This window comes from Dryas octopetala, chromosome 7 (genome assembly GCF_963921425.1).
Source record: "Dryas octopetala chromosome 7, drDryOcto1.1, whole genome shotgun sequence".
Lineage (NCBI taxonomy): Eukaryota > Viridiplantae > Streptophyta > Magnoliopsida > Rosales > Rosaceae > Dryas > Dryas octopetala.
The window spans coordinates 12,958,875-12,983,235 of NC_141372.1; the positions used below are offsets into that span (position 1 = coordinate 12,958,875).

The window sequence follows — 24,361 nt, forward strand, 5'->3', positions numbered from 1 at the left end:
TCTCAATATGGCGAGTTCTATTATGAAAAACGAGATTGGCTACAATATGTAACGCAGCCTTGTTGTCACAGTGAAGCAATGCAGGCCTTGTGTGCTTGATGCATAAATCAAGTAACAAATTACGAAGCCAAGTGAGTTCACAAGAAGTGTCGGCCATTGCTCTATTCTTAGCTTTAGCTGAAGAAAGAGACACAGTTTTTTGTCTCTTAGTTGGCTATGAAACCAAAGTATTCCCCAATAAAATACAATACCCAGTAGTGGACCTTCGGGTAGTTTTGCAACCACCCCAATTAGAATCGCAATAAGCTTTTAGGCGCAGATCATGACTATAAGCACTTAACTGCAAACTATTATCTGCTGGGAAAAACAAACCTTGTCATAGCGCATGTTTGATGTACCTTAAGACTCAAAGAGCAGCCTCCATATGTGGTTTCCTTGGTTCATGTAAGAAACGACTCAGAACATGTACTGAATATGTAATATCTGATCGTGTGCTAGTGAGATAAATTAACCGACCCACTAACCTTTTATACTGAGAAGGGTCTTTCAACAACTCACCCTCATCAGAAAGTTTGAGACTTTGTTCCATAGGAAACAATGCAGGCCGAACACCCAGGAAACCACTATCTTGCAAAATATCCAAGGCATACTTCCGCTGTGAAAGATATATACCTCCCTTGATACGAAATACCTTAATATGTAAGAAAAATTTCAAGGGACCAAGATCTTTAATGCGGAAATCAGGAAATGTGTACAAAGAAACTCCTTAAGAGAAGTGATAGCTGCCTCATCATTGCCAGTGATGACGATATCATCCACATAAATCAGTAAAGCCGTAAAAAAAAAACCCCCTTTTATACATATAAATAAAGAATAATCGGCCTTTAACTGGATATACCCAGTTGCCTGAATTGCTTCAGTAAATTTGGCAAATCATTGCCAAGATGCCTGCTTAAGACCATATAAAGACTTATGAAGGCGACATACCAGGTTCTCCCCCTGTCGCCGGAGACCCGGAGGAGGAGTCATATAAATTTCTTTATGTAAATCACCATAAAAAAATGCATTATTAACATCAAGTTGGTGAAGGGACCAAGTATAAGCAACGGCCAAAGCAAAGAGGTAACAGACAGTAGTCATCTTGGCTGTGGGAGAAAAAGTGGTGTGATAATCAACACCGACAGCTTGAGTATAACCTTTGGCAACAAGACAAGCTTTATAACGCTCAATACTGCCATCTGAACGAAGCTTAATTTTATAAACTCATCCACAACCAATGGGTCTCTTGCCAAGAGGGAGAGAGGTGAGAGTCCATGTATGATTTTGTGCCAAGGCATCTAACTCAGAACGCATGGCAGCCTACCAGGGAGTCTGGGTAGAAGCCTCTTCATATGTCTGTGGCTCAGTAAACAAACTAATATTGGCAACTTAAAAAAGATGTGATGGTGAACAGCAATGATAAGAGACATAATTGGAAAGAGGATAGCTTGTACCTTGTGTGGGACCAAGGTACAAGGTTGACGATGGTGTGGGTGATAGCAAGCAAACCTGCGAGCAAACATAATCTTGTAGTTTGATAGGCGTACGTCGTGGTAACACGTTGGGATAGGCGTGGGGCATGACCAAGCGTTGTGGGTGAGGAACTAGAGCTAGTGACTGTGGGTGAACTGAGACTCGGTAGAACAGGTGAAGGTGGGTCATGGGAAGGGATGGTGGAAACGGGGTCCATATCAGCGGAAGTTGTGGTAGGTGTTCGCAAGACCAAAAGAGTAGGTGAGGAACTGGAAGAAAAAGTATGGAAAGGAAAAACTATTTCATGGAAGATGACATTGCGACTAGTAAAAACCTTGTGGGTAGTGAGATCGTAAAGTTTGTAGACCTTTTGTCCTAAAGGATACCCAATGAAAACGCATCTAGTGGCGCGAGAATTAAATTTGTGAGAAACATGGACATTGGTGGCATAGGTGAGGCAACCAAAGACGCGAAGATGAGAAAAGATGGGCAGCTTAGAATAAAATACCTCAAAAAGGTGTTTTCTTGTTAAGTACAGGGGTAGGTAAACGATTGATGATTTGGAAAGCCGTAAGAACACACTCTTCCCAAAAGGAGAATGGAAGATGAGTTTGAAAATGGAGTGAACGAGTTGTTTGGAGAATGTGACGATACTTGCGCTCTACAACTCCATTTTGTTGAGGAGTGTAAACGCAATAATGCTGATAATGAGTGTCATTTTGTTTAAAAAAATCTCTTAAAAAACAAATTCCCCGCCATTGTCCACATAAATTGCTTGGATTTGAGTATACAATTGAGAGTGAACAAAGGAGAAAAAATGTTTGAGATGATATTGGGTTTCACTTTTGTGTTGCATAAGGAAAATCCAAGTAAAACGAAAAAAATCATCAACCACAGTTAAGAAATATTTTGCACCAGAAAGTGAAAAAATTTTATAGGGACCCCAAATGTCACAATGAATAAGACTGAAAGGTTTATTAGTAGAAATAGAACTAACACCAAACTTTAAATGTGTCTGCTTGGCTAACGGACAAGCATCACAAGACTTATGAAATTGAAAAGGAAAATCTAAGAAATGTCTAACCAGGAACTCTAAACGAGGTGAGGACAAATGACCTAAACGGCGGTGCCACAACTCGGTGGAAGATAAGGTGAGGTTGCAGGATGGAGGTGACGAAACAGAAGGAGAAGACTGGGATGCCGACCCCAACGCAACTAGATAATAAAGGCCATCATGTTGTTTACCTAAACCAATCGTCTTCCTCGTCACCAAGTCTTGCAAAATACACCAAAATGGGAAAAAAAAGTCAATGAACATCGCATGCCCTGAGTAATCTTACTGACAGACATTAAATTAACTTGAAAAGTAGGAACATGAAGACATCTTGCAAGTGGAGAGTAGGACTCAAAGTAAGATCGCCTGTAGAAGCAATACAAGCCTTTTCATCGCTAGGCAGAAGAACCGGTGGTAAAGTCTTATTCGCAATTGAACTAGTAAAATAATGCGATGAAGAAGTAATATGGTCAGTGGTGCCGCTGTCAATAATCCATCACTGAAAAGAGGAAGTGGACAAACCTGGTGGAGGAGTGGCGCTGACAGTGTTTGCTTTAGGAACTGTCATCGTGTCAGTGCTGGAAGGATTCATAATAAAGAGGATTTGTTGAAATTGAGCATCAGAAAGATCAAGAACAACATAATGGAATTCTTGCAGAGTCAGACTAGCTGCAACATTTACTGTGGAATTTTGACCTCTTCTGCGGTTACCATGCCCATTATTGGAACGATTAGAATTGGTGCCATGAAGACGATGTCCAGGAGGATACTCGTGCAATTTATAGCACGTATCAACGGTATGAAAATCCTTATCACAATGAGTGCAATGCTTGGGTTTCCGAGTGGAAGAATTCTCAGACCGTGGGCGTTGCCCTTGACGTATTGCCATTGCAGCAGGTTCAATGGTATCACGCGAAGCATCCATGGTGCGTTGCTTCTCTTTCTGACAGATCAAAGAATATGCCCTTCTGATCATGGGCAATGGGGTCATTGACAAAATTTGACCCCGAACAGCACTATATGAGTCATTAAGATCCATGAGAAATTGCATAAGTTTGTTGCGTTCATCCTGCTCTCCATGCTTCTTGGCGGCGCCACAAGTACAAGCAGCAGGTTCGGCATAAGAGGTCAATTCATCCCATAAAGCCTTCAATTTGGTATGATAGACAGCAACGGTCAATTGATCATGTGCAACAGAAGCTATGTCACATTGGATTTGAAAGATGCGCAGAGCATTCCTCTGAGAAAAACGCTCATTAAAATCTTCCCAGACTTCTTGGGCTGTGGTGGAATAGATGACACTTTCAGCAATATTGGGTTCAAAAGAATTTAGGATCCAAGAAAGAATCATATCATTGCTTCGCTGCCAAGATGCAACAAAGTCTGCCTTGGATTTACCTGATGGGGCTTTGACGGTGCCATAAACAAAACCTAATTTATTCTTGGCGCTCAATGAAATGCGCATAGAGCGATACCAAGTAGCAAAATTGTCTCCATTCAAGGGCTCAGAAACAAGCACCAAACTAGGATGGTTAGAATGATGAATAAAGAAATGATCAGAAGTATCTGACAACTTCCCTCCATCTAAGCCACCTACGTACGTTGGCCATAATAGCTGAACGACGTAGGGCAAAAAAAACTTGCGGCTAGAAGAATTGTAGCAAGGAAAAAAAAAAAGCTAGGGTTTAAAGACTTTGCTCTGATACCATGTAAAATTGGCATATTGATCAGAATGATTCTCATTAAAATAAACGTGTATATATACAATACACTAGTCCTACAACTTGTTATATATAAGGAAATGAAATAATTACATCAATTACAATAAGTAACCCGGTATAACTAGATACACTTCCTAACAGTCTGTTGGTTTTGATGTGCCTCTGTGTATGGGTATTTGGGAAGATGAAGAATAGAAGGAGAGAAAAGAGGAGGAGGCTTGGAAATGAGTTACCAAACACATTTTCTCATTTTCTGTAAATTCATTTTCTCATTTTTATTTTGCAAAAATGTTTTACAAAAATGTTTTTAGAAAATGATACCAAACAGGCCAAATTCACTCTTATCCCACTCTTTGGTTGGATTTTATTTAATTTTCTATTGTTATGTTTTTTTTTTTAATAAACTATTCAAAACCTCTTAATTAAAGCTTAGTTATTTCAAAACTTCCACTCTTAATAAAATTAATTCAAAACGGTCTATTAGCCATTTAAACTCTCTCAAAATTTTCCCGTGAACTAACACCCAATTAGGTTTGACCCCTTTTATTTTAATTTTCCGATTATAGCCCTGTCGCTTAATTAATCTGTTTCATTTCTCAGGCTTACTCTCTCTCTCTCTCTCTCTCTCTCTCTCTTTCTCTCCGAGCGGCTGTCACCGGCGCATTCTCCGTCGTCTGGCGACGGTTGATGGCGAGACCGGTCCCAACCTTCAAGCCTAGCCTCTCTCTTCCTTCCGCTGCACTCTACTCGCTGTGAAATCCAACGAAGACGGTGGATCGGGCCCAGGCAGAACAAGCTCCCTCGCCGGCGATCGCCGACTCCGGCAGCTTTGAGGTGTCGGACCGCCCACACCTCCTTCGTCTTGTCGCCCTTAGTACGATTTCTGCTAGTATTAATATTAATTTTCTTATTCTTGATTTCAATCAACTTCAAGCTCCTGCTCCTGCGCAAACCGAGGACCCTAAGAGCAAAGCTGAGTGCTTTGGCGTGTTCTGCCTCACCTATGATCTCAAAGTTGTATGTTTCCTTCATTTTATTATCTAGATTTATGCTGATTTTATGGATTTCTAATAGATTTCTTATGGATTTATTATCTGGCGTGTTCTGCCTCACCTATCCCTGTCTTAGTAGGCTTAACTGTGGAGCTTCAGCAGCTTGTTATCTGGCGTGCGTTAAAGTTGACTGTCAATTTAGTTTAAGTTAATATTCAGTTCTTGAATAGGTATGTTACTTTGATTATAGTATTCTGTTGTTTTGTTGCTGATCTCTAATTAATTATATGCTTCAGAGAAAGTTTCAGTTTAAATTCAGTTTCAGTTCTGTTTTAGCTTTGATTCATTAATTATTTTTTTTGTTAGCCATTATTAATGTATCATGAAAATTCAGTTTCATGTTTTGTCCATATATATGTATGTATCATGAAAATTTAGTATCATGAAAATGAAAATTCAGTTTCATTTTGTTCATATGTATGTTTTGTTAGAAGATTAAGACCTGTTTTGTCTGCTTGTTTTGTTGGAATAAGGGTTATATAATTATATATGTATGTGCGTTTGTATATATGTATGTATGTATAATGAAAATCCATGCTTTTTATCTGCTTGTTTTGTACGATGCGTGATTTAACAATGAATATCTGAATGAGGGTGCTTCATTCTTCAATATCATGAAAATTCAGTTTCAGTTCGTGATAATTCAGTTTCACTCCCTGAAAATTCAGTTTCACTTCGTGTAAATACAGTTTCACTTCGTGAAAATTCAGTGTCACTTATAACTATGTTTTATTTCATTTCTTTTCTATTGATCGAAATTGTTTTATTGTTTAGTTTCAATTAGAATTTGAAGATTGGAGGATTTGAAGTTCTGAAGATTTTAGTTCAGTTTCAGTTATAATTGAAAAAATGCACAGAGCTCTGCAACTGTGTAACTATTAATTTTAGTTTTTATGTGAAATTGTTTCGTTTTAGGTGTAATAGAATTTTCAAGCAATGTGACGGTATAATTAAATTATTATTTGCGGTGTTATTTTTTAAATTTAGTTATAATTTGAATATTTCATTTTGAGAAAATATTTTATTTTCAATTTCAGTAAATATTTGATTCAGTTTCAATTTTTTATTTTAGTTTTAACGAAATATTGAGTTTAAGCAAAAAATTCAGTTAAAAAAAAAAAAAAATCAGTTTTAGCAAAATTTAGTTACAGTAAAATGCAGTTACAGTGACGTCCGCGCGCGTCAGAAGGGTGATTTAGGATTATAAGTTATAGGGGGTTTTGAGAGAATTTCTAGATGGGTGGAGGTTTAGGAAAATTTTTTGGGTGGTTAAGGGGTTTAAAATTACGGACTGTTTTTTTTTGCCAACAATTTTCTATGTTATTTTATGAGTTGTTTTTGACATGGGTTTTGATTATTAGGTTTGATTCATCCCTGTCATGGCTCTGTGTCTGCTCACGAAACTCCCCCACCAGTTCAACTCCATCAGGACATTTGTTAACGCCAAGGTAAAATGGGTCCGAGACCCATACTTGGACTACGCAGTTGAGAGAGAGAAAGACCTCAAACAAGCCATCTCCTTCAAGAACCAAATCCTCTCCAGCCCTTCCAAGACCCTCCCTCTCTCCGCAGCCTCTTTGCTCAAACCCCACCTCAATCTCACCATCACATCCTCCAAATTCTTCCAAAAGTACCCTTCATTCTTCTCCATATTCCAGCCCGCCCCTGGCCTCCCTCCCCATGTCAAGCTGACCCCACAAACCCTCTCACTTCACAAAGAAGAGTCGACCATTCATACCTCCATGTCTAACAAATACAATGCCACTAAACAACTTGCTAAGGTTTTCATGCTCGCTGGAGGGACCAAATTGCCTTTGCACCTGATTAACAGGTTGAAATGGGATCTGGGTCTTCCTCACGATATTGTGGGTACCCTTCTCGCTGATTTTCCTGACTATTTTCAGGTTTGTGAGGTTGAGGATGTGGTAACTGGTAAAGTAGAGCTTGCTTTGGAGCTTGTTTGTTGGAGAAATGAGCTTGCTTTCTCTCAATTGGAGAGAAGGGCAAGAATGGGTTGTGATCCAAGTGCAAATATATCGAACCGCATTGCGTTTCCGATGGATTTGCCTAGAGGGTTTGACTTGGAGAAGAGGGTAAAGGATTGGGTTGAGGAATGGCAGAGATTGCCATACATTTCGCCATACGAAAATGGGTTCCATCTTTCACCAAATAGTGATCAGGCGGAGAAGTGGACGGTTGCAGTGCTTCATGAGGCTCTTTGGCTTATGGTTTCAAAGAAGACAGAGAGGGAAAATTTGTTTCTTCTGGGAGAGTATTTGGGGTTCGAGAAGTTGAGGTTTAAGAAGGCTTTGGTGCATCATCCAGGAATCTTCTACATTTCAAATAAGATTAGGACACAGACTGTGGTGCTTAGGCAGGCGTATAGGAAGGATTTCTTAGTTGAGAAGCACCCTTTAATGGGTATGCGGTACCGGTACATTCACCTAATGAATAGGATTCTAAGGTGGAATGAACCACGTCTTGTTTCGGCTTCTGGTGGTAGAAGACAGATTTCTGCCTGGTGATAATGGTTGGTAGAAGAAGAGTTAGGAGATGGGATCAGTAGGAATTGCTCTTCGGATGCTGAGTTTGAAGATGCTAATAATGATGTGATGATGAAAATCAGAATGTAAGGGAGGTAACAGGGAGATTGATATGATCAGTGGAGGATAATGCATAGGAGGCTTGATGTTTTGATAAGGGCAACTGAGAATTTTGATGAGAAGCTGACTTTGTATTGGATAATATAGTGTATTGGTGCTACAGAAGGAAGAAATGCTGATGGGAGTCTGATGCATGCCAAATTGGTATTGCCAACTGGTGAGAGGAAGTGGGTTGAATTTTAGCAGTTATTTTGGAGTCAAAGTGGCAGGTGAGTTTCTTTACCAAAAAGAGTGGCAGGTGTATTTATCATAAGCACTGGTACGGTTGCAATTGGATATTTTTTCTTTTTATTCATACAAGTTGTGTTCTTTTCCATGATTTTCATATTATTCTGTTTAAGAGCATTGTTAAGTCTCTAACTCTCTGCATGTTTGGATTAAGTCTCTGCCTAGTTGGAATTTATTTGTTATCTTTTTTGGAATTTAATGGTTGTATTACTTAGTGTTTTCTGCTCCTTGAAATGATTTTTTTCAAATGTATTATTGTCTTTGATAATTTGAACTGTGTTTGAACAAATGACATTGTGTTTAAATGTCTTAAAAAAATGGCCCCATATATGATAAGTCATAAGTCTTGTTTTTATTATATGAATAATGTTCAGTTACATTCCTTTATCATTTTATATCTTCTGTGGATATGAGTATTAAAATTTAGATTTTTGAATTATCTACTGTGATGTTAATGAGAATGAAATTTGAAATTTTTACATAGCAGTTCATAAATGAAATTTGAAGGCATCATGGATTGTTGAGGCTTGGAGTTAGTAGAGTTGCTACTAGCAAAATCACAAACAATGGTAAGCTTAATTCTGGCAAAGTTGCTACAAATCTCCATAGAGTGGTTGCATGGTGGCATTAGTTGTAGCTAGGTTTCAGAATTTGGAAGAGGAGGGCTTAATGTGTGCCTCGACTTGTTAAACTGAATAAGGTAATTATATTAGTAAACTACAGCTTACTTAGAATAGCATATCAGTTATTGAGTCGACTGTTATCTGTCTGTACTCTCTTTTTGGTCTTCTTTTAATATCCCTTATTGAACCCTATCTTTCTAGTAATTTTCTTCAACTCTATTACATGCTACATGAAAAGAGAAATAAATCTCTTCAATTGCATGAATTCCGAACACATTGATAGGTATCACATATTTCCATGTATCCACACATAGTTACTGCAACCATGCATTTGCTATGTGCACCTTTTAGTATATGTACAGGATAAAAATATATAGGATGGTTAGTAAAGGGTCTTCTTTCCTTTGTGGGTCACAAAATACGTGTTAGGGTTTGCTATCCAAATGTCATTTGGCCTCTTCAAGGCTCTTTATGAGTTATGCTATTACTTTGTGGGTCACTATTAATATGTTTTAGGGCTTTGTCTCTTTTAGGGCTCTTTATGAGTAATTCTATAGCTGCAAATATTTCTACAGAATTCTTTTACTTAACCATGTAGATTTCCACATGGCACACCATTTGTCAGCATAATATGCATGTCAGTTTCACAGGGCAGGGTTGAATGATATATTGACATTGCTAGCCATGTCATTGAGTAGGAAATTCTGTAAGAATTGGGTGTGGGAATAGTATTTCCCTCTTTTATACATGGGTTTACAGTCTGATTAATTGTTCAGCTATTTTTCTGTGGGTTGTGGACTGTGGATTGCTTGCTTGTAATGAGATGATTAAACCAAATATAACAACTTAAAGCATTTGATTTTATAGAGATGGCTATGAGGCAGATCTGGTAAATGGCCATGCGACCCATTGCTTACTCAGTGAAAATAATATTGTAACTACTAATTAGCCATGTTGGCATTGAAATTCTTCTTCCTAATTTCAATTCATTTACCAGTCTACCCCATGAATGTGCTCCCATCCAGTCTTCAACTGCATTGTAAGAAGTATATGATGGCAGCCCCTCTACATTGTGCATTAGTAGGGTTAGATAATTGTGCATTAATAGGGTTATATACGAGCAACCTGAGCAGTGTGGGGGTTAAAGTATTCTCTGAGGAAGTAGAATAAGTGCATGGCATCCCCTTTTCTCAATTTAAAATTGTCAAATGTGCTTTTCTGCTGTCTAAAATCTAACTGAGATGCATAATTAGTAGGTAGTAGGCATATATAATTAATAATTATATACATGTTCACCAAAGAAAAGCAATTGTTGATGATCTTATAATCAAAAGGAAGAAAAAGTCTGGTGCACTACTTGAATTGTTTACATGTATCTTAGGTGGGTGAATCAAGCAGACTTGATGTAAGAAAATAATAAGATAAAGGAAGAGAAGATAGAGGTCCAGACTCACTCCATCCTTTGGCATCGCACCAAAGGTGTATTGGAACCACGCCAATAGAAAATCGAAAAATTCTGCTTCGCACTGGCCTTCACATCTCACTGATGGTGGCTTGGAATCACTCCGAGTCAACTCATGCTTCACACACAAGCTGAAAATCTGATTTCTTTCACCATTCACTTAATTTCAAAGTAGCCCTTTTATAGAGCTATTGGTGCATGAATTATTTAAAAGACCAAATTAATTATGCTCTTAGGAATCCTAAAAGACCTAGTCAAATTCATAATGGGGATATAGTTGGGGAATAGAGTTTCCCCGACAATATAACTGTCCAGCTACCAAAATTCAGCACTTGCTAGATTTACGGACCCTTCTTTTTATCCTTCGAGTTGGGATTTTGGGTTTAGGAGGAACCTAAATGATGCAGAGGCAGAGGAAGCTTCCATGCTGTCACTGCTATTGGAAGGTGCTCGTTTAAGTCCTTCTAGAAGTGATGCAAGTTGATGGAGGTTAGAGGCTTCCAAGAGCTTCTCTGTTGAGTCTTTTAGCAAAATTCTAAGCGATTTCTCTCACTATCTGGCCCCGCTAGCCAGATCTGGAAGTCGAAATCCCCTTCCAAGGTCAAGGTTCTTGCTTGGGTAGTGGACATGGAAAGTTAAACACTTGTGACACAATTTAAAGGAGAAGACCAGGCATCTGTCTTTCTCCCAACTGGTGCGTTATGTGTAAAATGGAGAGGAAACTGTGGATCATATTTTTCTTCACTGCCCAATTGCTTTATGTCTGTGGAGGAAGTTATTTAGGGAGGTGAATATCAGCTGGGTTGTGCTAAGAGGTTGCAGTACTTGTTATGTGAAAATCACAAGGTGTTAGGGGGTGGGAAGAAGGCTAGAGTCCTGTGAGGTTGCATGGTGCTTGCTGTTTTTTGGGTTTTCTGGTTAGAGAGAAGCAAGAGAATTTTTTAAGACAGGAACAGGGATGGGCAGGGGGAATTATGGGACAGAATCTTATTCTGGTCTGTTCTCTGGGCTGTTGTTTCTTCGGAGTTCAGAAACCTATCCTTTTCTGACATTTTGATTAACTAAAAGGCTGCAGTGGGTTATTTTCATAGGTCTTAGCTCTAGGTTCTGGCTGGGTCATTTGTTTCTCTTCAGTTTGGTTCATGTTGTTTCTTTGTTTCTTTTGAAGTGGAATTCCTGTCCACTGCTCTGTTTTATTTTGATGCTATGCAATATAATTTGGTATCATTTAAAAAAAAAAGCAATAATCATTTCGTAGTTAGTACTTTGAGAACAAATTTGCTCACCACCTTATTCTATGGATGCCATATATCATGCTAACTAATCATGGTTAAATATTTTTATTTAACATATTAATTAGAATTTCTATTAATTTTTTAATTAGGCACTTTAACCCATAAAATACTCAGAAGTAAACCTTCTCTCACCTCTCACCCCCTCCCTTCCTTCACTGGCTGGATTTCTCACCGGCCAGCAGACCAAGCAAATCCAGAAACCGACCTTGTCTAACATGATGGAACCACATACTTGGCCTGCATTAACTCTAATATTATATCAGAAGCATAAGGTGGTATATCATCTAAGTGTCAAAATTACAAAAACAATATGCTTTTGGTTCATACTTTGCTTTTTGTTTTTATATTCTGTTGTTGATTTTATTCTTTTATTTTCTTTTTAGCCCGCTTATCTATTTTTTAGGATTATGCCATTATTTTGGATACTGTTTTTGATGGCTTAGCATTCATGATCTAGTGTTGCTGCTTTATTTGCATGTGCCTTTGTTGATGCCAGAAGACTTGGATAGTGAACAAGCTAGATGGCCTGCAATCAGAGTTCTACTTTGACGGCTTTTGCTGAGGACAAGGATGACAATCAATCTGAATGCTACAATTGGACGACCAAGCAGTAGACTGGCCCAGCTGCAAAATACTTGCATGTGAAAGGGAGACAGGAGACTCTTCAAGAGAAAAGAGAAAGAAAAAGAAACAAGTGGATGCATAAGAGATTGTTGCACATATGCTTTAGTAACTAGGGACAGAGAGACAGTTATTGTACATAACCCGAAATTACATTTGACTGAGAGAGGCCCCTACAGATAGCTTCTTAGTGTAGGTACATGATTCATTTCTATCTTGTGGAAATCTGAACTCTTGCTATCCATGCATCCATATTCTGGAAATGGAAATTGTTTATAGATCTTGTTATTCTCTTTGAATATGAGACAGATGTGGAATATACTTGATGTGTATGTCTCTATCATCATGTGTTCGGTTATTTTGATGAGAGAAATACGCAGAGTTTACACACATGTGATAAGAAAGTTTTCTTCTAATTGACAGTCTAATAATTTGTTTTTGTGGTTGTGAGCATTGATGAGTATGAACATCCCCATGAGAGTTAGATATAAACATGAGCAATGTGTTTCAGACTCTGGAGTAATGGCTGTTTTTGGTCTACTGTGGGGGACTATCTTGTCTGCTGTGACTTGTCCACCAAAGATAGTCCCACTTGTTGACCCTACTTGGACAATCTTGGCTGGCAGTCCCTGCCAGGGGTGGTGCCTGTCCGCGTACTATTCCTGGGTACTGTGTTTCACGTCCTACAACCTTCCGAGTACCAAGTTGCACATGCTAGCTTCTCCTTCTTTCTCTTTCTGATGCAGACATGCTACCCTCTGTCTCTCACTCTATCCACTCATTTCACATGTTATTGAAGAATATACTACGCCTGAAATGTTGTTGTAAGGGGCACTAATTATCTCCTGAATTATTGATTGATCTCATCATTCAAACGTTACAATCACATAAATAACTTGTCTGTTTTACATAAATAACTTGTCTGTTTTAGAGACATGCTGGTGTCACGGGAAAGAGACATGCTGGTGTCACGGGAAAAAGAGAGATATGAAAGAAAAGAAAGAAGAGGAGAGAGAGGGAAGGATGAGAATTCCACCTGTTGGTATTTCCGGGATATGCAAGTTTTTCGCCTGAAGCAAACAAATGCTGTAATGCGACCACCATATTTCCCCACGTCATTTTAAACCCATCTGTCTTTTATTTTTTATTTTATTTTTTATATTGGGGCAGAGAAAAGCCTGAAATGAAAGTTTAAACCCATCTCCTAAAGATACTGCAAACTAATTGATGTCATTCCGTTTGTAATAAATAGTTCTGTCATTGCAGAGATTGACCTATAATTCAAAATACAATATTAATTTGAGATGTTTTTGCGTAAATTCTATGATCCACTCATTGATTGCAAAAATATAAAGATATATTGCACGCAAATGTGTGGGTATAGCTGCGTGTATTAGTATATGATAGTGAGTGTAAATCTAGTGTTGTAGTGCAATTATAGTGTGTAGCTGTAGGGTAGTTGTGCATTGACAGTTGTTATGCATATTAATTAATATGCCCTTGTGAATCGATTTGCACTAGCTCGGGACCTTTGTTACAGAAAAAATGTTAAAGACGAATGCCAGCTACTTTTTTCAATATACATTTTCGTATTCTCTCTTATTAATAACATAATGTAGGGTAGTCTCATGATCAAAATATTAGTTATATTGTCTTATTATGAGTCTAATTGTTACTAAAACTGTATGTTTATTTAATAACAATTATATATATAGCCAAACAATTTTTTATGTTATTTTTTTACTAAGATGCATGATCTTTAAATGGTAATATAAAAAATGAAGAATTCTAATTATGAAACTACACTATAGAATAATAATAATAAGAGAGAAAGTCGAAAGATGATATAGATAATATTTCTCAAATATTAAAGGAAAATAGACACCAATAACACTTTACGATTCTAGCATCCAACAATAATCTTTACAGAAATAGCACTTTTTTGGACAAAAAAAGTCTCAAATGCCCCTTTAATTTTCTTGTTATTAGCCATTGAATAATCATGTTTGACACAAAAATAATATTGAAAAAATTAAAGACAAAAAACTATTAACCCCACACCTCACCCCCCAACCCCTAACCCCTAACCCCTAACCCCTACTCCCTGTATGTCTCTCTCACATGAGTACAACAGAACAATAACCCCTGTACCCTGTATTCACCTTAAAAAGCTAAAAACCATTCATGTCGGCCACACAAGTACACAAGTACACAAACCCTGATTTGCAGAAGGTCTGGGCTGATAGCTTGAAGAAGAAGAGGAAGAGGAAGATGAGCAAACACAAGTACAAACCCCAGAATTTTGCCCTCAACTGTAAAAAATCCAATTATTTCCCCAATTCGACGTCGACTATATGGGACGGGTCGACATCGACCATATGGACGGTCGACAATATATTATAATACACGTATTATAATTTAAGTGAATTAATAATACAACATCATCATACCACGTGATATTACAGTCACACACAATAATTTCTCGAGTTTCCATAAGTCCCACATTCATAGTCTTTGATTGTACATAGATGTGCTATCACGCTTTTTGAAAGGGCCAAAGGAATGGATCTCAAAGTTTTTTTTATTTTTTATTTTTTTATTTTTATAGCTTTTCCTAGTCTTTTTGGCTCATGCCAGTGGGCACCACTTCTTCCAAGGGTTCGGAAAAAATTCTTCTTGTTCAAGTAGTCAACAATTTAGATCCTCTGTATATAGATCTACTCAAGTTTAACCACGTACACCAGTGTTACGAATTAAGCCCTAATTTCTTATGTACGTACACCAAGTGTAAAACAATATAAATGGCGACTAAGAAACACAAGAACGTACAAACAAACACTGCACAGACATGAAAAGAATTAACCAAGTGTTGTTCACTCGTAATTGAGTTACATCCACATATATATTGCTAGAGTTTCACTAAAAAAGAAGAAGATTACTTACAAGGTTACAAGAGCACTCAACTGTTTCTTCACTCACTCTTATGCTAAGATCACTCTTTTTGGCCCTAAATATTCGTTTATATTTTATAGGATGCAGGGTTACAATCCTAATCATAGAAAGACATGTACATGAAAAATCTAAGAAACGGAAAAAACCTAGATTAGCTAACAAAAAGATTAATATTAATGGATCAAACATTATAGTACTACACATAATGTAGTAACATACTCTAGAATTCAAAAAAGTACCTTTAATTTTTCTGCTTGGAGATGAACTAAAAGTACTCTCACGGTCTCACCTACTATAATGGGTTATCATACCTTTAAAAAAAGGTCCGTTGACTTTAGGTACCAAATTATAATATTTTTTCATTTCAACTACTAAAACATTTATGTCATTTCACTTTAGGTACTAAATTTCAGTTTAGATACCAATTTTAAAAAACATGATTATATCGAACTGTGACTGTCTAACAATCATAACTTTTTTATTGATTTGTTGTTTTTTCAATATTTGCAAGGTTTAAACTTTAATGTTTAGTCTTTGGATTATAGGACTCCATCCCCAAACCTAAATCAAAATTATGAAACCCTTAAAAATTTTGATTTTTTATAAATTTTAAATAGTCACAACTGTGACTGTTCGACAATTACAACTGTAACTGTTCGACAGTCACAACTGTATAACAAACTGATTTGTGACCTAATTCAAAATGTTTTACTCTAGGTTAGTACCTAAACTAAAAAAAAATTAGTGTCTTGCTGCTTTATTAAAAAATTATTGATATTTGATATTTAATCATAATTTTCTATTTAAAAAACTAAAACTCGCTTTTGAATTTTAAAAAATTTTCATTGTTTTTTGAATGATTACCATACCAGATTCATGTTAGAGAAAAAAATCTTGGGATATTAATTTGTCTGGTGCAATTAAGTGTTGGGTTGATTTTGATTTTTTAGGATAGCATTAAATATTGTATTAATTTGACGTTGCATAGGGTTTTAAATTCTGGACTTAATTATATTACAATTAGAATATCAATAAGGTATTAAGGTTACAATCCAAAAACATGCAATATTGTTTTTGCTCTTAAATCTAAAATCCACATTTTTATTTTTTGCCCTAAAATTGGGTGGTTATGTAACACGGCCAAAACATAACGGTTTGAAAGCTAATCATGTTGTGTTATCCTTACGTATAAAACTTTTCCTCTAAACTTAATTAGAGGCCTTGAGCCTTTGAGTCACATGTACGTCTTCTTAAATATGAAAGGACAGCCCGACTAAGATGGTTTCGAACCACACACATATGAGAGTATGAATGAAAATATCCACGATATTGTCGATATATTCACCGTGATATTCATAATTCATCCACCAATATTTAAATAGGCTGTAATTGATATTTTTTCGATATTGGTATATGTGCGTTAACAAAATATCGGTATATATCGGAAGAATATCGGTATCATATCAGTATATACAGCTGAATTGTATAAAAAATTTCAAAATTTGGAAAGAAAAAGAGAAATAAGATGAAATCAAACCAAATCCAACCCTAATTAGATCAAAACTCATCCACAATTCTAATCAACAATAAACCAATAAAAGAACAAAATTTAACTCAACTTTCTTTATACCGATATTTATCAAAATCGATATATTCGTAAATTTAAGTACCGATATATATTTAAAGAATTTTCGATATTTTTATCCTTACGAGAGAGAGAGAGAGAGAGAGAGAGAGAGAGAGAGAGAGAGAGAGAGAGAGAGAGAGAGAGAGAGAGAGAGAGAGAGAGAGAGAGAGAGAGAGAGAGATCAGGTCTTCTCTATGAATGAACTAATTAATGAAGCTAGCTAGCTCTCCTCTCACTCCGTTGTAAAGACCACCAAAAAGAAGGGCAGCTTTGGTAAGACTGGTAGACACCACATCAGTGTCTGTGTCTGCGTCGGCTTCAAATATTTATTCTTTTTGGGTAAATCACGTCAGTGTCTTCTAACTCTGGTAGCCTTATTTTGTTATTTATTTTCACTTGTGGCCATATTTCAACCGTTTGATCAATCTTCGTCGGTCTCACCATGCAATTTGATTTTTAGCAGTAGCTTTAGTTCAAGCTACTGAAATTTTTCCATCAACAGTTATTAACACGAGTGTAAAAAGATTGATGGAGATTCATATATCTTATCCTATTTCTTACTTGATTAATAAAAATGCTTATTTGATGACCTTTTTGTTTTCTATTTTGTTGTCTCTAAAGAAAAAAAATAAACAAAGTGATGCGGCAAGGACATGAGAGAGATAATGATCGAGATGAAAGATGTGAACAAGAAATAAGTAAAAACACATATAACATTTATTAAAATACAAAATACAGAAAATTACATAGGTCCCTCATCAACATTTTATTCAAATTAACTTCTTTTCAATGCTGCTCAAACTCTCTCTTTAGTAGTGCACCGGCCAACTGATCAATGGAGTAACGCTGTCTAATCAAAACAAAGAACCATAATCATAGTTTAAGATTATATAAGTAAAATTAGTTAGCAATTAAAATGACACATGAGTTATAGTTGAGGGGTTATTTGTAATTTTATTTCAATATCTGGAATCTTCTTTCATTATTTGATCGACTCTTCTGTCTGATCTGCCTCTATATAAGCCCATAATACTCACATAGTCATCACCACAAAAACTTGGGGGGAGAGAGAGAGAGAGGATGGGAAATGTAGGAGAGATTGATGAGGATATGCAAAGGCGGTACTCATCTTCAGCTTCATCTTCAAAGATGCCTTTACTGTCTTTAAACCATGTGTCATTTGTGTGCAAGTCAGTGAGCAAATCTGTGAGGTTCTATGAGGATGTCTTGGGCTTTGTGCTCATCAAACGCCCTTCTTCCTTCAAATTTGAGGGAGCTTGGTACGTCTTTTATATGTATAATATTAATTATTATGCCCTCACAAACCTCATCTCTTAATTTCATAATCACTCGCGCTCACACACTCACGCATGCACACACTTCTGCGATTACGTGTATTTTTAAGCCCAGTTTAGATTTATCAAAAATATATCACATTGGTATCTTCATTTCTAAAAATGGTAAAACACATTCATATAAGTAGATCTCATCGTTTTTAGAGTTGATATACACACATTTAAGATGTAGGTACATATCGATCTCATATTGAAAGTACGTAAAGATCTATTATATTGTGTTTATTCAAAAACAAAAGAGCTATCTTAATAAAGTATAGGTGGTTCATTTTCTTCAACTAGGTGTTTTTTATTTTAAGGCGGGCTGCTATTTGCACACCCCTAAATTTCTTTTTGTACATCATTTTTCTCTTTTTTTCTCCTACACACCCCACACACTCATCTCAAATTCAAAACCTTTCAACACACACCTAATCCATTACCAAAATACCCTCATTTCATTACACACTCACACACCCTATCTTTCTCTTTCCCTCTCTCTCTTTCTCTGTCAACACACACCGGCGCAGCACCACCACCGCGCGCAGCACCACCCCCCTGCATGCGCCACCCTGCTGCACCACCCTCTCATTCTCTCTCTCCTCCCTGCTGTACCACCCTCCCCGCGCCCACCACTATGCCAAGCTCACACAGCCACGTCCACCACTATGCCAAGCTCGCACAGTCCCAACGCCCGACCACGCCGCCGACGCCTGACCTCGCTTTGCCCAGCTCGCACGACCACGCCGCAGTGCCAGCCAAAAGGATGAGCTTCGCAGGCCGTTCGGCAGTCATCCGCCGAAACCTACGGGTTTGTTCGGCAGCCATCAGTCGAAACCGGCGGTTTCCTTCGGCAGCCACCCACCGAACCTTCTAGTTGCCTTCGGCAGCCACCCACTGAACCTTCGCTGCAACTCAATCTCCTCAGCCAAGTGGTGTTCGCCGGCGAACCAGGCGACGAGACACCCACCAAGCACTTCCTCTCTCTTCCCTCTTCCTCTCCACACCCGCCAACCACCCAGAAAACCAGCAACGTCGCCGAAACCAAAAGCACCACGCCGGCGTTGATTCCGTTTCCGGCAGAGTTGGGAGTCGGGGCTGGTGTGTGTGTTTTTTTGGTCGAGGTGAGGGAGGAAAATGGTTGGTGTGTTTTTTTTTTTTTCTGTTGATGGGGGTGTGCAAAGAGAGAAAATAGAATTGAGCTTTGGGTGAGAGAAGGAGAGAAGAGTCTTTTTCCTTTGATTTTTTTTATTTCTTTTAGGAAGGGTGTGCAAAAAGAAATTTAAGGGTGTGCAAATAGCAGCCCTCTTTATTTTTTATTTTTTTTTAAGGGGGAGAGAAAATTGAATTTGGGTTACGGCCCTTCCACTAGCCCACCAACCAACTGCCAACTAGGTTATTAATTTCTCAACATCTCTCTAACTATAATGCAAGAGTCATGAAATTTATTTACTAATTAAATGATGCATCCAAATAATCTTATTTGTTAACCAATAATAAATGAGTTTTAAAATAGATCGATCTAAGTTTAAATAAATGAAACACAATAATGTACGTCATTTGTTGAATAAAATTTGATACCTAAAGTCAATTAACTTTACTTAATTTATTATTAAATATTTTGTATATACAATTACTCAAAATTTTTTTATTATATTGGAGAAAATTGAATCATTAACTTATCATAATCCTAATTCACTTTACGTTACCTTCTTGGATTATATATATATTTGGCCTTACCTCAAAGACATCACTCGAAAGTCTTTGATTTTGAGCTTGTAATGCCCATTTCAGAAACCCTTGTAAACTAGCAAGAGCATGTATTTATTAGTTCACTGGACACATAGTAGTAAGCTTCTTCAATTATTGCTAGGTATTATTTAGCTGTTTTAACACTTTCTTCAGCTTTTTTAGCATTTCATAATGTGAGCACGACAAATTGACCCACATGAACATTGGAGATCGCTAAAGCTGAACCATAAATATTCCCCTCTCCTTTTCAAAATTTAAGTCTTCGCATTTATTTAATTTATTCAATACATAAAAATCTAGATATTACATCACAGCAATAGGTCATTGATAATTTAAAAAAAAAAAAAAAAAAAAAAGTTATACAGTCGTGAATGATAAAATAAAAAAATTTTTTTTTTTTTTTTTTTGGGGTCTGATTGATTAATTGCTGTTTTATGATAAGTAATTAAGAATGTTAAACAAATGATCAGGTTGTTCAACCATGGAATTGGAATTCATCTGCTGGAGTCAGAGTCTAGCATGGCATGCCCAGGTGAAAAGAAAGGCAGAATAAACCCTAAGGACAACCACATTTCGTTTGAGTGCTCAGACATGAGGGTTGTTATGCAGAAACTAGAGGAGATGAAGATAGAGTATGTGACAGCCAAGGTTGAAGAAGGTGGGATTATAGTTGATCAGCTCTTCTTTCATGACCCAGATGGCTACATGGTTGAGATATGCAATTGCCAGAACCTTCCACCTCCACTACAACAAAATCTAGCGAAGGCAACCAATTTTCATTGTTGTTAGTTTATATTGCCTATTGCCACCCTGCAGCCACCATAAAGCATGTTGGAGGTTGGTGTTGGGGTGGCAAGGGAGCTAAGGTCACCCACATGTAAGAATGGTGGAAACTTCTGCTAAAACCTGCCATGACAGTCTGCAAGATCCGGTCCTCACTAATGCTGCAATTAGTTGGTTTCGATCAATTGTTCACCATATCTAATGAGGTTGCTATATTGGTGGAGGATTGATATTATTAAATAATGATATGTCATGGTTTCTTCTACTATCTTGTTAAAAGTGGGTTAGGTAGCTCACTAATTCCAACAGTAGCTTGCTGCATTCCCACCTTCCTGGTATTAGTTTCTGATTTGGTTTCAGTAATTAAATGTCCTCCACCATGCAAAAAAAAAAAAAAAATGCTTACTAATTAATAGTAATGAATTTTCATGTAACCTCAAAGGAGCACTACTAATTAATAAACTGCTCATAAAATCTGAAAACACATACTTGAACCGAATGTAATTTGCATTACACATATATATCAGTTGAAGCCTAAATTACAAATCATTCTATCAGTTTCCTTCAACATTCTTACAACTAGAAACATCTAAAACAATTAAACTTGGTCAAGCAACAGCTCCAAACCCGCTACAAAATACGTAGATACTCTGCCAGTTTTCACAAAAATATGACCATGCTTTCACCATCAATATCATCCCCTTCAAGATCCTCCTTCACGAACTGAAGATCCTTCAATACCATCAATCTCACAGAACTACAAAATGAAATTTCTTTAATTGTACCACTAAAATAAATATATAAATGCCCCGATAATTATCAAGAGTGTACCTTAAACATGCAACTTTATCCTCTTGATTTGTTGCTGCTTCAATAGTAACTCCCTCTGCTTCAAGAACACCATTTACAAGTCAAATAGTGCATATCTGTTAAATTTACTGATAAACAAACTTTTTTGTTGTACTTATATAGAATTAACCAACAACAATACTTAGCCATTGTTCATCATCTAAAATCTACACAAATATATACATCAATATATAAACCATGCAATGTTGAATGTTCCATATTGATGTAGGACAAGAAGTAGATTCGAAGCTTGAGGACCGGACCTCTCCCCAGAGGACCGAACCTCCAGAAACTCACCATTAAAGCCATGAAGCTGAGGACCGGACCTCCAGGAAGCCTCCATGAAGCTGAGGACCGGACCTCCAGGAAGCCTCCATGAAGCTAAGGACCGGACCTCCAGGAAGCCTCCATGAAGCTGAAGACCGGACCTCCTCCTTGAGCTCCGGACCTCCAGAACCTTTAGCAGCTCCTAGCTTCACCATGAAGACCGGACCCCTCTCAGCAAAATCTAATACTTCATATTCCTTTTTATTTTTGAGTCTTAGAATTTACTACAAAATTAAGAGTTTGCTTATAGCCACAAAATCATAAGGAAATTTATAAAACATAAATAAATATAAACATATCTAAAAAATGAAAAAAAAAAAAAAAAAACAGATTCACAACAAATTTAAACAGATCAACTCTCAAACTCTTGTTCATAAGAAAGAAGCTCGCTTTTTATTGTCCACAACATGACTCAAACTCAGTTCAACTAGGATGGAGGTCTCTTAGAAATTAGGGATCTTGGATAGGGTAAAAATTAGAGTACGTTCATGGTGGGTCTCACTAGAAATTCTTCATATCCTCATTCGGGTGGTCTAGAGGATGTTCTTAGATGATGATGATGGCGACAGTAGAAATGACTTTGAAGATAGAAATTCTTCAAAGCTCCAAATCTGAAAGGAAACAATGAAACATAATAGTTACAACCTAATCTTCCTCTAAACACCAAATCTACAAATTGTAATAATTTTCAAAATCTCGAAACCCTAGAAGAACATTTCATGATTTGAGAGAGGAAAAGAGAAAATGTTTGTTTACCCGTGCGTGTCCTCTAAGTTATATCCATGGAGAATGCAGGAGAAAAGATCTTGGGACATAGTAGTGAGAAGGTGTGAATCCATGTTTCTATTGGGTTGTTGAGCAATCAAAAGCCAAGGATAGAGAGAGGAGGAAGAGACTAGTTGATTGAGGTCCATGTCGCCAGTGCTGGCAGCTGGACGGCGAAGAGATGGCCGGAGAGAGCTCACAGCAGAGGAGAGAGAAGAGAGAGAAAGATAAGGGGGTGTGCGGCTGCTTCAGGACTAAAATGAGAAGAAAAATGTTGAAGTTAGGTCTTTATAAACAAACCCTATCTGACAAATTTACTAAATTGCCCTTTAGAAGCCACATGGCACACAACTATAGGCTATAAACTAACTAGAAGAACTAATAACCACAATCACTGAAAATACAAACACGTGTACAATTCAGCACAGCCATGAAGCAGAGGACCGGTCCTCCATCTTGAGGACCTGACCTCCAGGAAGCCAACATGAAGCTGAGGACCGGACCTCCACCTTGAGGTCTGGACATCCAGAACCTCTAGCAGTCAACACATTTTCTAAAAGGCATATTGTCTCCATCTACACAACAAATGGTTGTAGCAGGTGCTTCCTCATTCACGCACAGCCCAAGCACAAAGTGGAACCACAATTTTTAAAAAACCCAAGTCCAGGTGCCACAAACATGAATAACGGTAACCATAGAAGCAAAAAAACCATGAATTTCCCCCACCTATGCGCAACAACAGTAGAAGGATTGAACCCCAGTTATTTGGCAATAAACAACCCAAAGGGGACCCACTTTCCGATGGTGACTGGAGGAGGAGCAACCCCTTAATTTGGGGATTTGAACCGATCGGCACTTTCTGGCGTGAGTGTTGACATCCACCGATGCTGGATCCCGTTTGGTTTGGGGGTGGGAAGAAAGAGATGCTGCCACTATATAAGGAAACCCAGTAATGGTTTAGCCACTAAGAGCAACTAGACAAAAAATTAAACTCTTTTTTTAGTTTAAATTAACTGAACCCCTTTTTTTAGTTTAAATTATTGGGGTGCCATAATTTAATCAACTAATAAGAATCATTAGTTGAATATGTAATCACTATTCATGTCAGACTTAATAATGTAATCACTAATAATTAACATTAGTGAACAGCATCATCATCATCATCATCATCATCATCATCATCATCCTCACCATCCTTCTACGGTAGGTCATCTCAATTGATCATTTGTTGTCTCTTTAATTTATGTCATTCTAGTGCACCTCCAATACAGTTCAATAATCGAAACCTTTTATTTTGTATGGTCAGTTTTTAATATTGTTCCTTTATGAATTAACCAAATCCTATAACTGTTTGGTCATTTTAACTATGCAGAAAAATAAAGTCTATTACATAAAAATAAAATTATTTTGATGGTAATCAAATGGCTAAAAAACTTCTGATTTGGCTATTTTTTGTAAGGCTAATTCTAGTCATTAAACCATGGTTTGGGTGAAGAATGTCGTCCGCTGAGTACGTTCTTAAAATTATTTTTACTATATTTTGATACCACATTATATTTCACCTTTATAATACAGGTGGAACTTATATAGGCAATTTCGTTTAAGACATGTGGTAAATATCATCGTATAAAATGCTAACATTAAGAAAATTAATGTCAGGGAAGCGAAGTCCAGAGATGCAATGTTCTGCAGAAGCTGCAGCGCTGATGATGGAAAGCTTAGTGATGGATGTGATGAACAT

General features: G+C 37.2%; 3 protein-coding genes and 1 long non-coding RNA gene across 16 annotated transcripts; 2 read left to right on the top strand and 2 right to left on the bottom strand.

The window, feature by feature from the left end:
• Positions 1 to 3,062: 3,062 nt before the first annotated feature.
• On the bottom strand, positions 3,063 to 5,319 carry LOC147279838 (uncharacterized). Its single transcript, XM_086252078.1, has 2 exons — positions 4,995 to 5,319; positions 3,063 to 4,159 (listed from the first exon to the last, which is right to left on the bottom strand). The coding sequence occupies exons 1-2, from the start codon at positions 5,317 to 5,319 to the stop codon at positions 3,063 to 3,065; spliced, it is 1,422 nt and encodes a 473-aa protein (XP_086108204.1).
• On the top strand, positions 4,924 to 12,623 carry LOC147279839 (Ubiquitin carboxyl-terminal hydrolase family protein). 13 transcript variants are annotated; one of them, XM_086251302.1, is made up of 6 exons: positions 4,924 to 5,121; positions 5,222 to 5,304; positions 5,416 to 5,509; positions 6,701 to 8,211; positions 8,718 to 8,930; positions 12,107 to 12,623. In XM_086251302.1, exon 4 carries the CDS (start codon positions 6,719 to 6,721, stop codon positions 7,862 to 7,864), a length of 1,146 nt encoding a protein of 381 aa, XP_086107428.1. In that variant the 5' UTR covers positions 4,924 to 5,121; positions 5,222 to 5,304; positions 5,416 to 5,509; positions 6,701 to 6,718; the 3' UTR covers positions 7,865 to 8,211; positions 8,718 to 8,930; positions 12,107 to 12,623. The 13 variants fall into 13 exon arrangements, with proteins under 13 accessions (XP_086107428.1, XP_086107425.1, XP_086107427.1 ...); XM_086251299.1 differs by having other exon boundaries at positions 5,419 to 5,509; XM_086251301.1 differs by having other exon boundaries at positions 4,924 to 5,304; positions 5,419 to 5,509; positions 6,701 to 8,261; positions 8,715 to 8,930.
• Positions 12,624 to 17,872: 5,249 nt separating this feature from the next.
• Positions 17,873 to 20,947, top strand: LOC147279840 (glyoxylase I 4-like). Its single transcript, XM_086250061.1, has 2 exons — positions 17,873 to 18,090; positions 20,367 to 20,947. Exons 1-2 carry the CDS (start codon positions 17,891 to 17,893, stop codon positions 20,683 to 20,685), a joined length of 519 nt encoding a protein of 172 aa, XP_086106187.1. The 5' UTR covers positions 17,873 to 17,890; the 3' UTR covers positions 20,686 to 20,947.
• A 201-nt stretch (positions 20,948 to 21,148) lies between these two features.
• Positions 21,149 to 22,809, bottom strand: LOC147279841 (uncharacterized). Its single transcript, XR_015123281.1, has 3 exons — positions 22,612 to 22,809; positions 21,511 to 21,565; positions 21,149 to 21,436 (listed from the first exon to the last, which is right to left on the bottom strand). It is a non-coding gene; the product is annotated as an uncharacterized LOC147279841 (long non-coding RNA).
• Positions 22,810 to 24,361: the final 1,552 nt, after the last annotated feature.

Coding starts and splice junctions, on each gene's coding strand:
- LOC147279838 (XM_086252078.1), bottom strand. CDS start 5,319: ATGAAGGAAACATACAACTTTGAGATCATAGGTGAGGCAGAACACGCC. Junction 4,160..4,994: donor GAGAGAGGCTAGGCTTGAAG/GTTGGGACCGGT, acceptor CAACGTACGTAG/GTGGCTTAGATGGAGGGAAG.
- LOC147279839 (XM_086251301.1), top strand. CDS start 6,719: ATGGCTCTGTGTCTGCTCACGAAACTCCCCCACCAGTTCAACTCCATC.
- LOC147279840 (XM_086250061.1), top strand. CDS start 17,891: ATGGGAAATGTAGGAGAGATTGATGAGGATATGCAAAGGCGGTACTCA. Junction 18,091..20,366: donor TTCAAATTTGAGGGAGCTTG/GTACGTCTTTTA, acceptor ACAAATGATCAG/GTTGTTCAACCATGGAATTG.